Consider the following 15,617-nt stretch of genomic DNA (forward strand, 5'->3'; position numbering starts at 1 on the left):
TTTTAAAATAACATGAATCGATCACAGATTCAGTCGTTAAATGAATATATGTTGTGCTTTTTAATTTTTTTTCATTTATTACAATTTGTCCTGCTTAATAATTATAAATAAAAGTGGACATTCATAAATGTAAATATATCTAATAAAAAAAATTCTAATTGAAAGATTTATAAAGTGCAAATTCAAAGTTTTATATAAAATACAATGTCAAATACCCAAATTAAAATAAATAATAACCTCAATGGTCCTTTGCATTGTTTTTGCTGTCCTTTTTTTTTCTTTTATATTACAGGTTTAAAAAAATCTCTCCCTTCCCCATTCCCTTCAACCAAACACCAGGTAAAAGTAAAAAAATAAAAAAGAAAGTATTTCAACGGGGTTTAAAAAAATAAGAGGAGTGCAACAGTGTCTTTTTGCCTATCTGAGAAAAAGTAAGGGTGGAAAGAGAATTAATAATGGTGGGGATAGTAGTCCCTTTGGATCTGGATCTGTGGGCCACCCAAGGAAACTAGCCCGGAGAAAAATATACTTGAAGAAGAGTTTTTGGTTGTGTTGGAAAAATTACAATTACTGCCACCAGAAAACCGATCTCGTTCGCCTGAAGAACTACCTAATTTATTTACACTCCCGCCGACACCGGCACCGGCACCGGCACCAAATTCATTTAGGCCCGTGCTTGGTTTGACCTACATGATCGCCGAATCAGTTGTCTTGAGATTGCGGGATTGATTTGTGTGGTTGCAGTGATGGAACTCTTGTTTGGTACCGGAAGAAAAGAAGGACAACTTTGATCATAGAGAGAATAAAAGCATGGGATTAGGTGTGATTAAGAAAGTAGCGGTAATGATACTACTGATAATGTTTCTCAGCTACCCTGTAGCATACTCCTCATCTTCGTCTGAGACTACGATGCACACTAATAATTGGGCTGTTTTGGTCTGCACATCTCGCTTCTGGTACATCAACTTTTCTTATTCTTACTCGATTAGTATTTTTTTTTAATCCGTAGGAATTGAACCCCATATGAAGGTGGTTTACAACACTCAGCATCGTGGACAAATGCAGTAAATGCGGTCAAAATTGCAGTTACGGATAGTTAAAGAACCTTGATATTGCTGCCCAAATCATGGTTGCCACCCATTTTTAAAAACCTTGATATGGCTTATGACAATGACCATAAGGGACTGGGTTCTTTACTTTTTGTTTATGGTTTTGTTGTAGAAGTAGAACTGAGACTCCTTTGGAAATGTATTGCATCCTAGTGATCCTACAATAGAAAAATTGTAAGTCTGGTACACACAAAAACATTCAACTCGGCTTACAGAGGAAATATGAAATATAGTTTACCTTGAGGTTTCTTGTCTTATGACATTGATTGTATACTAAGTATTCTGTTTCTCTTATTCAGGTTTAATTACCGGCATATGGCCAATACCCTGTCATTGTATAGGTACGTATACAACTTTGGACTTATTTTTAACTGTTTGAATGATGCTTGACAATGATCTATTGGCCTTTAACTTCGTTCTCATTCAGGACAGTTAAGCGGCTAGGAATACCGGATGAGAGGATTATACTCATGCTTGCAGATGACATGGCATGTAATGCTAGAAACAAGTACCCTGCCCAAGTTTTTAATAATGAAAACCATAGACTTAATCTGTATGGGGATAATGTGGAGGTGAGTTTTTGGTATGGATTTTTATGTCTGAAATCTGAATCTTTTATAGACTATTATGGAGAAGATCTTTATTGTTAAGCTATCTCTGCCTTGTGGTTCTGTGTGCAAACCTAGGACTGTTTGTTTTACAATCACAAACACTAAGCTAACTCCTTTGTATATTTGGTACTTTTTCATTGAATCATTACATTTCCAAAATGTGGTTTATCATTGTAAGAACTTTGGGTTCCAAAGCTAGATTAGCTGGATGAAACTTATCCTGAACTCATCTCTTGCATGTGTTCTTTACTTTTTTGTTTATAGCTTTGTTGTAGAACTAAGATTCCTTTGGAAATGTATTGCATCCTAGTGATCCTACAATAGACAAATTTGTAAGCATGTGTGTAGTTATGAGGTCCAAGGCAGGTTGAGGCCGCAACCCAAAAATTTGCCTCACTTTGAGGGAATGTTGTGGCCAAATTAAAAACAAAATAAAAACTACATCTTGGCAATAAGATTTAATTACAAAATCAATCATTTGTGTGCTTGATGGATGTCTCTTTCATATTAGAAGTTCCTCAGGTCGTCTAAAATGACGCAATCAAATTCTGCCATCCTAAGAGAAGGGTTTGTGTGTCACTAGAGGATATAATCATAGATTAATATTAGAGTTTAACATCAGGGTATGGCCTGGCTGTGGTTCCTAACCAGACTCCATTTAGTCTGTACTGGAACCAAAGTAAGGGCAATTATATAGCTGTACTTTAGTACCTCTGGTACTCAATTTATTTATTAATATATATATTATGTTTGCTGATCAAAAAAAAAAATCTGCCATCCTTGCTGAGGGAAACTGGCTTGGCTGTCTTTGATAGAACTCTGTTGTCAATATATTGGACTCTATCTTTAGGTTTTTATTGTATATGGAAATCCTATTATGTCTCTGAATCTATCTCAAGAACTTTATCTGGGATATGGGGAGTTCTCTATTAGTTTGGCAGAGGCTTCTCTAGGTTTGCTTCATTGACTGTATCCATATGCTTGTGGTATAAATATCTAAAATAAGCTTTGAGATTCCTTTACAAACATATACATTATATTTAATTATTCATACATTTTGCTATGAAGGTGCATGTAGTACTATGATTTAATTAATGAAATTGTTACGAAATGCAAGTATTTTTATGAAAACTTTGCTTCATAATGAGCCTAACAGAGCTAAGCTGCACCTGGTAGAGAACTTTCTGTGTAAGGTTGAATCTAACTTCAAGTAGTTTAGTTCATCTATTGGGCAGTTGTGCATTATTAATTAATAGATTGTATAAAGCCCATAACTTCTTTGACAGTTACCTGAGTTTGTCTCTCTTGTTAAAAGTCTGCTTACATCCAGAAAATATCTTTTACTTTCATGTAATGTTTTTATGTTCATTTTCATTCCAAATGTTATGTTCTCTAGTGGAGAAGAAGGTACTACTGATATATTGCTCAATGGCTAAACTTGAAAAAGTCCCATGTTCATTTTCTTCTCTCATTTAATTGTTTCTTGATCTCTTGTAGTATTAAGAGAGAACATTTGTCTCTTTCTACTTTTTTAGGGCTCTTGATATGCTGTATCTTTTAGAGGATGATCATTTGCCCGTAATTGTTCAGGTAGACTATCGTGGCTATGAAGTGACAGTGGAAAATTTTTTACGGGTACTTACCGGACGTCATGAGACATCTGTTCCAAGGTCCAAGCGACTTCTTAGTGATGAAGGAAGTCATATTCTTCTGTATATGACAGGGCATGGAGGTGATGAGTTTTTGAAGTTTCAGGATTCGGAAGAGCTTCAAAGTCATGATTTAGCTGATGCTGTGAAGCAAATGAAAGAAAAGCGCAGGTAGTATTTCTTATTCAACTCTTTACTTGTGACCTATGAATTGTAAATTGATTACATGAAATGAAAAAGAATTTTTTATTAATGAAGTATTATTTGTTGGGGTGGTGATTTTTGCTTACAAAGAGGAGGATAGTGAGCTGATAAAAAAAAAAGAGGAGGATAGTGAGTCCTCCTTACAAAACAGAAAACAATAAAGATGAAGAGGAAATCACTGGAACAATGCTAACCGTGTCCTTGACAAATAAACTCACGAATAAGGACTCTGATTTATTATTCTTATGTATTGGACTAAGAACTCATTTTTGGCTCATACTCATAATGGGATTTGTTAGGTTTAAGGAGCTTCTGATAATGGTGGACACCTGCCAAGCCTCTACTCTGTTCTCCCAGGTCTCATTGATTTTGTATTTTACTATTCTTGAAAACTCCCATGCTTTATGAAATAACAGTATGTGATCTTGATTCTTGAGTGTTCCTTGTCCAGAATTAATTAACACTTATTGTTGAAGTGCATATTGGAGTACGGTTCTACTCTATACATTTTTTTTACCTGTACAGCAGTAGTTCAGTACACTCTCTGAAATTCAATTGTGCAAAATGTTAGTTTTAGAGTTGATATCTGTCCAAGTTTAATGCATACCTTAGGTATTCACCTCATTAGATTTATTTTCTTAAATGGTGTTTTTTCCCTTGATGGAATGGTCATATTTTCTATCATTGGTAAAAACAGTGCCTGGGTAATCAAGGGCTGAGCTACTTTTCTTAGGTGGCCAAAATTTTTAGATTTCATTATTTTATATGTATATTTTTCATACAAAAAATAAAATTATGAAAGAGTTTTGTTAAAATTCAGTCAATTTTCCTTCTGTATAAATGATGGTTACTTTTTTTTTTTGGAAGGCAGAAAATATATAATATTATTAATACGAAAAACAGTACCAGGGGTACTGATGATAGAACATACAAAGCAGCTATGCTGCCAGCCTCCCAAAAACAAAACAGAAACCCATCACAAAACCCAACCAAAACAGAAACAACCCAGATTAAGCAAAGGCCTCCATAAGGTTGGAAGACCAATGGTTAAAAGGGATATTAAAGTCTTTATCTCTAGCTTTAGACCAGGACCAAGCTAGGAATAAGGCATCATCCATCACTTTGGAAGATACAAAAGAAATGCCCTGAAAAATCAGTAAGTTCCTATGCTTCCAAATAGCAAAAGTTAAGGCAATCCACCACCCACACCATCTAGAATGGTTTCTCCCTACAACAAAATCATCACAAAATAGACTGAAATGACTTGCTGGAGAAGAAGGGAGGGCTCCAATAGCCTGGATCCACCTCAAGGATTCCCACCACAAGCCAATAGTCTGATTGCAGTGGAAGAAAAGATGGCCTGCCTCCTCCTGCTCAATATGACAAAGAGGGCAGACATACTCCTGCAGGTCCACATTTCTTCTATGGAGGTTAGCTCTAGTGGGGAGCCTATCCTTAATAAGCCTCTAGGTGAAAATGGCAGCCTTTGGGGGGATTTTTAATTTCCAAATTAGCTGAAAGTTCCTCCCATCTGAAGCAGGTCTATTCTGATTTGACAGAAGCCCATAAGCTGACCTGGTAGAATACAGCCCACTAGGATCAGCTTTCCACAGCAAGTTGTCTTTCAGATGTCTCTGAATAGGATAGGCACTAATCTCTTCCATGAAAGTCACAGCTACTCCCTCCTCATACTCGAATAGGTGTCTCCTCCATTTCAAATCCCAGCTCCAATTATTTTGGGAGAAGTTTCCCATGGTGGAAATAAGATCATTCTACTGCTTACTAATCATAAAAAGCTGAGAATATTTCTGTTGCAAGTTGCCATCCTCCCCCAGCCAATTATCTTTCCAAAATCTAATTTTATCCCCACAGCCAGCCTTCCATGCCATATTTTGATGGATAATCTTGAAGTCATTGTGCTGATATAGCTTCCTAAGATCCCTCCACCATTGAGAATCCCAGCAATGAACTCTGCCATTCTGCAAGGCTGACCACCCTCCATATTTGGAATTTAAAACCCTGATCCAGAATTGATTCTGATTAGAATATAAATCCCGAATCCATCTACCCATCAGGGCTGCATTAAACTTGAGCAGATTCTTGATTCCCAGTCCCCCTTCTTTCTTGTGGAGGCAGATGTCATCCCATTTGACCCAAGGAATCTTCTTTTGATCATGCTCCCCCTCCCCCCCACATGAAGTTCCTTTGCAGAGACACCAATCTATCAGCTATTCTTTGAGGTAGTTTAAAGAAAGATAGGAGATAAATTGGTAAAGCATTCAAGACAGAATTTATCAAGGTGACCCTGCCAGCCATAGATAAGCTTTTCTGATTCCATTTAGAGAGTTTAGCTTCAAATTTACTGATCAACGGCTCCCATACCACCTGACTTGAAGATTTGACACCAATAGGAATACCCAAGTAATGAAAGGGAATGCCTACAATTCAAAAACTGAGCAGCTTCATGAGCCCAAATAACAGAATTTCCAAAGATCCCAAACTGGCTTTTAGCATAATTAATCTTCAGACCGGAGGCCATCTCAAAACCTCTAAGCATTGCCTTCAAGACAAGAACATTCTCCCAAGAAGCCTCACCAATAAAGACAGTATCATCAGCATATTGGAGGATATTAATAGGCTCCTTTTGCTTCCCAACCAAGTAACTTCGATAAAGATTTTTCAGAATGGCCTCTCTCATCAAACCAGTGAGACCGTCACCCACTATGTTAAAAAGCAAAGGGGCTAGAGGGTCCCCTTGTCTCAGACCTCTAGTGGGGGCAAATTCTTTAGTAGGGCTTCCATTGACTAAGATAGAAATGGTTGCTGATTGGAGACAGGCAGCAATCCATTGTCTCCATTTAGTGCAGAAGCCTACTCTTGACAGCATATAATCCAAGAAAGACCAAGATACAGAATCATAGGCCTTTTTAAAATCCACTTTGAAAACCATGACTGGCTGCTTTCTCTTCAAAGCTTCCTCAACCACCTCATTAAGGATCAGAATTCCATGAAGGATATGTCTATCCTTTATGAAAGCTGATTGTCTTTCATCAACAATACCAGAAATGACACTCCTCAGCCTGTTTGCCAAAAGCTTGGCTATGACTTTATACATACACCCAATGAGAGAAATAGGCCTGTAATCATTTAAAGATTGAGGATGACTTGTTTTAGGAATAAGGGCCATGAAGGAAGCATTGCTGCCTCTAGGGAACCTTCCATGATAGTGGAATTCATCCACAAATATCTTGAATTCAGGTTTCAACACCCTCCAAAAAGCTTTAATAAAATTGAAATTAAATCCATCGGGCCCCGGGCATTTGTCTCCACCACAACTCCAAACAACATCTTTAATTTCTTGGTCTGAAAAAGGGGCAGTAGTCCCCTCTCTTTGATTCTGATCAATGGAATGGAAGAAGACCCCATCTAGAGTAGGTCTGAACAGATTATCTTCAGTAAATCTATGGAGAAAGAAGTTGAGAACTTCATCCTTGACTAGGTTAGGCTATTGAACCCAAACACCATCAATGAAGAGACCCTGAAAAGCATTGTAGTTTCTTCTGAAGTTTAAAACTTTGTGGAAGTAAGCTGAATTACTATCACCTTCCTTAATCCACTTCTCTCTAGATTTCTGTCTCAACAGGGATTCATAAGCATTTGAAGCCTCCCACAACTCTTGTTGAATGGTCTTCTTGGCTTTGACTACATCTTCAGATAAGGGTCTATCACCAGCTATAATTTCCAAGTCATGGATTTTACTAGCATTAATATCAGCATTGACTATACTCCACTGTTTGATGGTGTTTTTGAGGTTTCTCAGCTTGTTTTTAAGAACAATACCCCCCCCCCCCCATCCACCCTACTGATCCTTAGACCAAGCCTCCCTCACCATCCTTTGGTACCCTTTTTGATTGAGCCACCAATCCACCACCCTAAAGGGCTTGGGACCCCAAGCTACCATCTTAGTTTTCAGAAGAACAGGGCAGTGGTCTGAATAATCTCTATGGAGAACATGCTGAGAGGTATCAGGCCATAGGGCTAACCATTGATCTGAGACCAGGAATCTGTCAAGTCTGCTCTTGACAGATCCATTGGACCTAAACCAAGTGAAATTACCACCAAAGCCTCTAATTTCCTGAAGATCCATATCTGAAATCCAAGCATTAAATTCTGAAATGTCAGAATTGTCTGTCACCCTTTGGGATGATCCAATACGTTCCTCCTGGCTCCTTATGCTATTAAAATCCCCAAGGAAGCACCAAACACCATTAGGATTAGACAACTTCAGCTGTCTTAACTCCTCCCACAATATTCTTTTCCCAGCTAGATCACAAGGGGCATAAACATTGACTATGAAAAGCCTCTGATCTTCACTAACCCATCTCCCATCTAACAATAGAAAGCTATGACCTTTAATTCTTCTATCCACATGAAAAACTGAATTGTTCCATAAACAGAGTAAGCCACCAGCTGCCTAAACAGAGGGGACACACTCCCAAGAGACAGTGGAATCCCCCCACATTGACTGGCAAATGATTTTATCAAATTTCTCCCTTTTTGTTTCTTGAATGCACACAAGATCAATCTTATGAATTAAATTGAGCCTCCTTATAGCAGCCCATTTAATCCCCCTTCCCAGCCCTCTAGAGTTATAAGATAGGATAATCATGATTGATGATTCTTGATACCCCTCTCAACTGCCATGGAGTTGTCTCTCTGCTCCATCTGAATCATCATGTCCCTGACCTTCTGAGTTTCCTCTCCATAGGTGAGGCCCATATCATTGACTAAAGCCAATTGATTTTCCAAGGTAGCCTGGTTACAAATGTTGGCTCTCGGGTCCTTCTTACAAGCTTTCTGACAGGCCTCATAAGGCTGAGGGTTTATTTCCTTGGGAGGTTCCAGAGCAGATTGGGCCTCTTCACTATATTCCTTAAATTCCTTTCTTTTAACATAAAATTTCATAACAGAGTTAAATGGGCCTAGTGTTTGCTGGCCCAACTCCCCCCCTTCCTTTTGAATATTAGAAGGACATGCAGATAAAGGAGTTTGACTCTCCAAAAAATTAGACTGACCCCTTCTACAGGCTAAGCTTTCCTTAAAAGCTCCTTTTTTTGCTTTTCACCCTCCAGATTACCAGCTTTAGCACCAGACAAAGCCACCAAGCCTTTTTGCTTCTGATCCACTTCTGCCACCTCGATAACTTCTTCTTTCTGCTCCTCCACTACAACCTTTGGGTTGTGGTTTACTTTTTCCATTTGCATGTCTACACAACTCCCACTATGAGGCAAAGCATTTAATGGTTTCCCCTCCTGGAACAGATGACCGTTGCTGGGTACCTGAGGACTTTTGTCCTCCACGAATTTGTTGTCGCGGTTCGATTGGGCCACGTCGTCCTTGTCAGCGACAGCCCAGTCCAGATGATAGCTGTCGATAGGTTGGGTCCGATGGTCACGTCCCACGTGGACCGGTTGGATATGTCTCCAGTGCCTGGAGTACCCACCGTCGGAGCCGTCTGACCCGCCGTCCATGGAGGCTCCATCGATGTCGGCCCCTGGGGTTTGGCCTGCGTGTGTTACCGGGGTGTTTGGCTCCGTTGAAAGGGGGGATGGAGGAAAACACGTGATGGGTTGTTTGAAATTCGTCTTCATTCCAAACCCATGCATGTCTTCAACGACATGAAGAACGACGTCCACTCCGTCGATGACAGCTGGCACCGCCGTCTCGATTCCCGGCCTCCGCTTCGTTCTAATCAAAATTCTCGCCGCATCCATCCTCCATCGCTCCTCCACCATTTCATCTACTTCCACCAACTCACCAAGCTCCGCCAACACCCTCTCCATATGAACTACCTCCCATGCGAATGGCGGTAAGCCCCATAGCAGGACCTAGGCCAACCTGTGTGTTGGAAAAATATTTTGGGACCACTTCTGAAGGTCTAGGATAGGTGTGGAGCCGTTCATCCTTTCCTCGTTCACTAAACGGAGCGCCTTATCATCTTCAAGGTTAGGTAAGATAACCCAGTCATCAACCCAGTAGCGAGGGTTGATATCGGGGTCTAAAACCCATCTCAGTTCCTCCTCCACTCTTTCAAACATGCCCCTATTCTTCAATCTACCCACCCAGGCCTTCTGTAACCACTCCTTGTGTTCCGTGGTTGGGTTCAAAATCACAGGGCTCTGGACAAGTCTGTTATCACCCTGAAAGGCCACCTTCTGGTTAGACCAGGTATCCTCTCCTGGTGTCACCCCCCCTAGCCACCTCGACATAAGACCGAAGTCTTCCACCTATGTCATATACTTTCTGATCACCTTTGTCATGTTGCAGCACCTCCTGTATTCTCTCCTTTCCGTGTATAAAAGTACCATACTGATATCTTCTATTCACCTTGTCCCTTTCAAACTTTGGTCAATTAACAAACATTTTGATCCCACCAAGGAAAATACTATTATCCAACTGCCTTTCCAACCTCTGTACGTCATGAACCTCCTTGAACCTGACAAAACCAAATCTATGGCCTGCCTTGTTTTTAGCTTTATGGATGAAAACCTCCCACACCTTACCCCACCTTTGGAAAGTCTGTCATAAATCCTTCTCATTTAGCCCATCAGGGAATCTTGAGAAGTAGAAGGATGTGACATCATCCTTATCTCTCCATGTACCACTCCTATCTTGCTGTTTACAATTATTGAGCACAGAACGACCTCTCTTTATTACTGTTTTCTTCTTCCTCCTATGAGATACTTCCACCCACCCTTCATCAGTTCTAGTAGGGCTGTTATCCTCCTCGTAATTTGCCCTCCTACTCTCTGCAAGACCCCTGTGTTCACCATATCTGGTGTTTCTTCTCCTTTCTCTAACAGCATACTTCGCCCCATGTTGGCTAGTTGGGGATGGATGATGGCCTTGGCCCCCCTTTTCCCATTCTCTCACTCGAACGCGCCCTCTTACACTGTCACGAACTCTCCTTCGTATTCCCCCTCTCTGACTCGCTCGTTCTCTCGTTCTACCCTCTCTCATGTGTGTGTGTGTGTTTCTTTGTAGATAATCAGCAGCATGTTATGATGGAATAATACACTGCTTATCTAAATGATGATGGTTACTTTGCTTTCTGTCATGAGCATTTTTGTGGCAATTACATAATTTTGATGAACGGAGATTTACAACTTTCCTATATTGAGGGTTGTGGTTTTAGCTTCATCCTCATGCTAACGTATACCTGCATAACTAATTGTACAACATATTTTCCTTCCCTTCCAATTAAACATCATATCTTGAACTACAAAGAATATGAATTTGAATAGTCTGCTTTTTGTTTTTTTGTTACTTTTCTCCTCCTTCCATAGGTTTTATCTTCCTGGATTAAATCAATACTCTTAGCACTTAGTGTCGATTAATTATTAAAATGTATAGCTCATGCCAAGCCAGTCTGTTTCAATTTCCACCTGGAATTTATAATTGCTTATATGTGATAATAAGAAATTATGTTTTCTGTCTAGCTGATTATTCTTCCTTAAGGTTTGTTGCTGACTGTTCTTTTTCTAACCATGGCAGCTTCATTCACCAGGTGTTTTGGCAATTGGAAGTAGTAAGAAAGGAGAAAATTCATATTCACATCATTTGGACTCAGATGTATGTATAAATTTAACAGTCCTTCATACAATTATTTGACATAATCGCTACAGTTTATCCATTGGGTTTCTTGTTTGAGTCCATGTTCTGGACGACTAAATTTCTTTTGTAATTGTTCTTTATAAAATATTCAGGTTGGCGTTTCAGTTGTTGATCGTTTTACATTTTACACTCTTGCTTTCTTTGAGAGGCTGAATATGTATGACAATGCTTCATTGAGCAGGTACATTAAAATTTTTATAAGCCTTTTCACGTTAAGGATTTTATCCTTGCTATCAAGTGTCTATACAGTAGGCTTGTTCTTTTCTTTTATGGTTTTTTAATTGAATTTTACTTTCCAAACATTTGATGCAGTTCTATTTCTTAATCTTTGTTTAAAACAGTCCTCTTTAAAACCCAATTGGTGATTAAAACTTAATTGACCCATTTTTGGTAAAAACAACTTTCATGTTTCTATCATTTTTAAATGCTCAAAATCATTGTCCTCTGTTATTTGGTTAGCAAGTTCATAAATCCAGGCTTAAGAGCAGCTGGAATGAGTTCTGCAGCATGTCAATGAAGGCTAAATTTGTTTACTCAGTTTTTTTGGGTGTTTGTTTTGCAGCCTTTTCAATTCATATAATCCAAATTTGTTGATGTCAACCGCATATTACAGAATGGATCTATACCAACGCCATTTAGAGGAGGTAATAAAATTATGGACTTATTTTTAATCTTTTGCTCTTTTTTTGTAAATTTATTGTTTGTGTTAATGAATCTAGTTTCCTAAGGTTAAAATTAGTCTGTTAGTTCTTGAACTATTTGAAAATTTTTAAATTGGTCTCTATACCTTCAGAAGTTTGTAATAGGGTCCCTGAACTTTTAAATTATTTTTAATTGGATCCCTAGGTTAGGGTTCCATTAATTAAATTGAACAGAGTATGTTTGATCCCGGCCAGACACTACCTTATAATAACATATAATTGGTTTTGTTTCAAAATAGAAATTCAATCCAATCCAATCCAAATTTTGACTATCCAAATTCATGAAATAAGTCATAACTAATTATCAATTTTACAGCATATATACAAATTCAATCAAGGAAATTAAATTTGGCGTACAGCAATAGGAAAATTCTTAAATATGTACAAAATATAGAACTTCGCACACTTTTAGTTTAGTTTGGATAGAATTGATTTTTAAATTTGGTTTTGATTTTTATCTCTTAGCTCAATTTTTAGTTTTTAATTGGATAGGGTTAATGATTTAGTTTGATATCTGCTACTGTTGATGATTTGTTTGATTCAAGTGATGAGTTCTTGTTTTGTCCCTTCTTTCTAGGTACCTGTGACAAACTTCTTTGGTTCTGTAATGAAGACGATACATACTGATTCAGCCTACAGATCCCGGTCAAATAAAAAAATCGGGGCAGCAAAAACCAAAATGTCTCTGGATGAATCAATATCTGACAGTGACTCAGATGAGGAGGATCAGTTTAATAATTTAACTGCTGAGGTGAATTTAATTTATGCCTCATTCAGATTGCTTTTACAATTTAAACTGTTTCACGTAAAGCTGAAAATCATGGACACTGGATTCGCTTTGCAGAAATATCTCCAGTATAGTGTTGGACAACTATGGAGTGTTATTCTCAGCAATGCGAATACTTTTGAAAGCATCGATAGTTTGGTGTGCTATGGACTGCTTTTAATGCTTCCTTTGTTGATATTTTCCACATGGCTATCAAAGTATGATTGGGGAAACATTCCATAATTTTTTAGCAGTGCCGAGACATTTCTTGATTTCTTTGATGCTGCTATGTGCCACTTTTGCTTGAAATGCAATTTCACCCAAAAAAGAAGATTATTGGCTGCATAATATGGGGGGCAAACTACTGAGAGAGCAGCTTCATAGTTGTTGCCTATCAGCTGTATTATTCTGTTAGCCATTGTTTTTTGCCATGGTGCAGTTCATTCTGGTAGCCATTGGTATTTGCCTGCTGCTGCTGTCATGTTTCGCTTTGTATTTTGATGATTATGATTATGGTTGTAAACTGTATGATTTTTGTAAAACCGTTCTCTCTTTTGTTTAGATATTACGTTGATGTCCAACATTGGAACATTGCTCTTTTAAGAACTCGGAAATGAATATGTTTGATCATTTTATCTATTTGTACAATAAATGCTATATTTTTCACCCTTGTAAAACATATTTATTTAAGATGAATTAAAAATGGAGTGTAGCAATTTTTTATGGTTAAAAATTGTCACAAATAATTTAATACTTGATAAATAGTTACACAAGCAATTTCTACCATCAGAAAATGAACACTAAATAAAATAATAATAAAATTTACATCATATCATCATATTTAATGGCATAAATAGAAGCTAAAGACTAAAATCTTAATGAAAAAATTGTTTAGAGACTTTAGTCAGTTAAATTTTAAGGATTAAAACTTAAAATTTGATTTTTAAGATTAAAAAAGTTAGTTAACTCTTTAAAGTAATTGTTTTATTTTAAATATAAGAAAAATTATTTATATTAATATCAGTTCTTTGCACAAGATGTACCTAACTGATTTAAAAAGCAAATTACAAGAAACAAAAGAACTCAATACCATATACGGCATCTACAAGACAGAACACGTGCTTCCTTGTGCCCTCCACTTAAAAGTAGTAGCTTTTAAGTTAAGAAATATGTGTGAGAGGATGTATTTTATTTTAATTAAATACAAATTTCCTCCGCACTCAAATATTAGAAAAACAAAATATTTTTATTTCAAATATAAGAAAATTTTATCCTACTTAATACTATTCTCTTTAAATACTTTTTAATTGAAGTTTTAGTTCTAAGATTTTTTTTATTTCTAATATTCAGTTTCAGTAAAGAATAAATTGAAAAAATAATATTTCATTAAGATTGATATAATTAAACATGTGATTAAGTAACTTTCTTAATTAACATAAATTTAATTAGCAACTAGGTGTACGTAAATTAATTACAAATCCGATGTTTAAATTTCATACGACAACCCAACGATTTAAATTGCAAATCCCAACGGAAGAGGTGTACGTAAATTAATTGGAAATTCTGGTGTGTTAAATTTTATGATAATTCAACAGTTAACGAGTCATAGTTTTATTGGAATAAATTTGAGTGTATGTTGAAAAAAGAAGTTATATGAGAAGAATATTTCTCTTACCACAAACATTAATTTGGAAATCCGAACGGTGGGGATGTGCAAAAATGAGTTTTTAATCTGGTGTTCAAATTTCACAATGATCCAACAGTTAACAAGTATGAAATTATATTTTTATTAGGACAAATTTAGATTTGAATGTATGCGGTGAAAAGAGTGTTTTGGGAGAGGTATCATAAAAGTAAAAACTGACATAAAATGACATAATATGTCTATTTATAGATAGGATACTCTATTTACTTTATTTTTTTCTTTTTTTTATTATTTTATAAACAAAAATTCTATTTTACTCTATATATATCAAATGAATAAATAAAACATCCTTTTATTTTCTTTCAGATCATTAGTTTAATTAATAAAATTATTTCTCTTTATTTATTTAATTATAAAAAAATTCATTAATTTTTTAAAATTCTATTTATTTTTAAATAAAATATTTTTTAATTTATTTTATAAAAAAATAGGGTGTTACATATGTCCCGTTTACTCATTTTGTTTCGGAAATTGTGAAAGACTCTTAGTGTAAAAAATAAAAAGGCAGTGGATCACCCTATTAAGGCCATAGGGTTTATAGGTTCCACAACATCTCCTTTCATAGAAACTGAGAATTGAACTATATATGTAGGCCTAGTTTCATCCAATAAACCTATTTATAATGAAATCCCATTTTCCTTAACAAAAGAATGAGGAAATTCCAATTCACTCTGTCAAAAACTTTGCTTATGTCAATCTTGAAAGCCATTTCACTCACTTTTCCTTTCTTTTGGCATTTCATGTGATGAATAATTTCTAATGCAGCATAACATTTTCAATGATGGAACGATTTTCCAAAAAAGCTGCGTGTTCTTGGGATACACAATTTGGTAGAAGAGGTTTAAGGCGGTTGGCAAGAACTTTTAATGATATTGTAAAGGACATTGCAGAGATAAATAGGCCTAAAATCCTTTATGGAGACAGGATTAACAGGAGTTGAGTGTTTGGAATTCACAAGAGTCTCGCAAAGGAAAATAACGTTGATACGGTATGCACAGACCAAGTCGTGAACAGCAGGAAATGCTCTCAGATTACTCAGATCCCGACAGTTCCAACTTAAAAGACTCATTGACCTTGACGGGTCCGATTGCCAGGGCCCACCATTAAAAAAGGAATGTATGGGAAAGAGGAATTTGAAACTGGGGCAATAGTGTTCTTTGAAGGTTGCACTAAATTAGTTTCGTTCACGTCCATGTTG

The 15,617-nt window shown here is 36.9% G+C and overlaps 1 protein-coding gene across 1 annotated transcript; it reads left to right on the top strand.

Annotated features, from left to right (window-relative positions):
* Positions 1-546: 546 nt before the first annotated feature.
* On the top strand, positions 547-13,353 carry LOC114416714 (putative GPI-anchor transamidase). Its single transcript, XM_028381691.1, has 10 exons — positions 547-956; positions 1,409-1,450; positions 1,537-1,681; positions 3,311-3,540; positions 3,873-3,930; positions 11,128-11,205; positions 11,340-11,428; positions 11,810-11,891; positions 12,526-12,699; positions 12,793-13,353. Exons 1-10 carry the CDS (start codon positions 811-813, stop codon positions 12,955-12,957), a joined length of 1,209 nt encoding a protein of 402 aa, XP_028237492.1. The 5' UTR covers positions 547-810; the 3' UTR covers positions 12,958-13,353.
* The last annotated feature ends 2,264 nt before the right edge of the window (positions 13,354-15,617 follow it).

Source organism: Glycine soja, chromosome 6, assembly GCF_004193775.1.
Source record: "Glycine soja cultivar W05 chromosome 6, ASM419377v2, whole genome shotgun sequence".
In the NCBI taxonomy this organism is placed as follows: domain Eukaryota; kingdom Viridiplantae; phylum Streptophyta; class Magnoliopsida; order Fabales; family Fabaceae; genus Glycine; species Glycine soja.

Bases quoted from the DNA above. Each gene is read 5' to 3' on its own strand.
- LOC114416714 (XM_028381691.1), top strand. From the start codon at position 811: ATGGGATTAGGTGTGATTAAGAAAGTAGCGGTAATGATACTACTGATA. The intron at 11,429-11,809 runs GTACATTAAAAT...TTTGTTTTGCAG, and splicing joins GACAATGCTTCATTGAGCAG to CCTTTTCAATTCATATAATC. The intron at 12,700-12,792 runs GTGAATTTAATT...TTCGCTTTGCAG, and splicing joins TTAATAATTTAACTGCTGAG to AAATATCTCCAGTATAGTGT.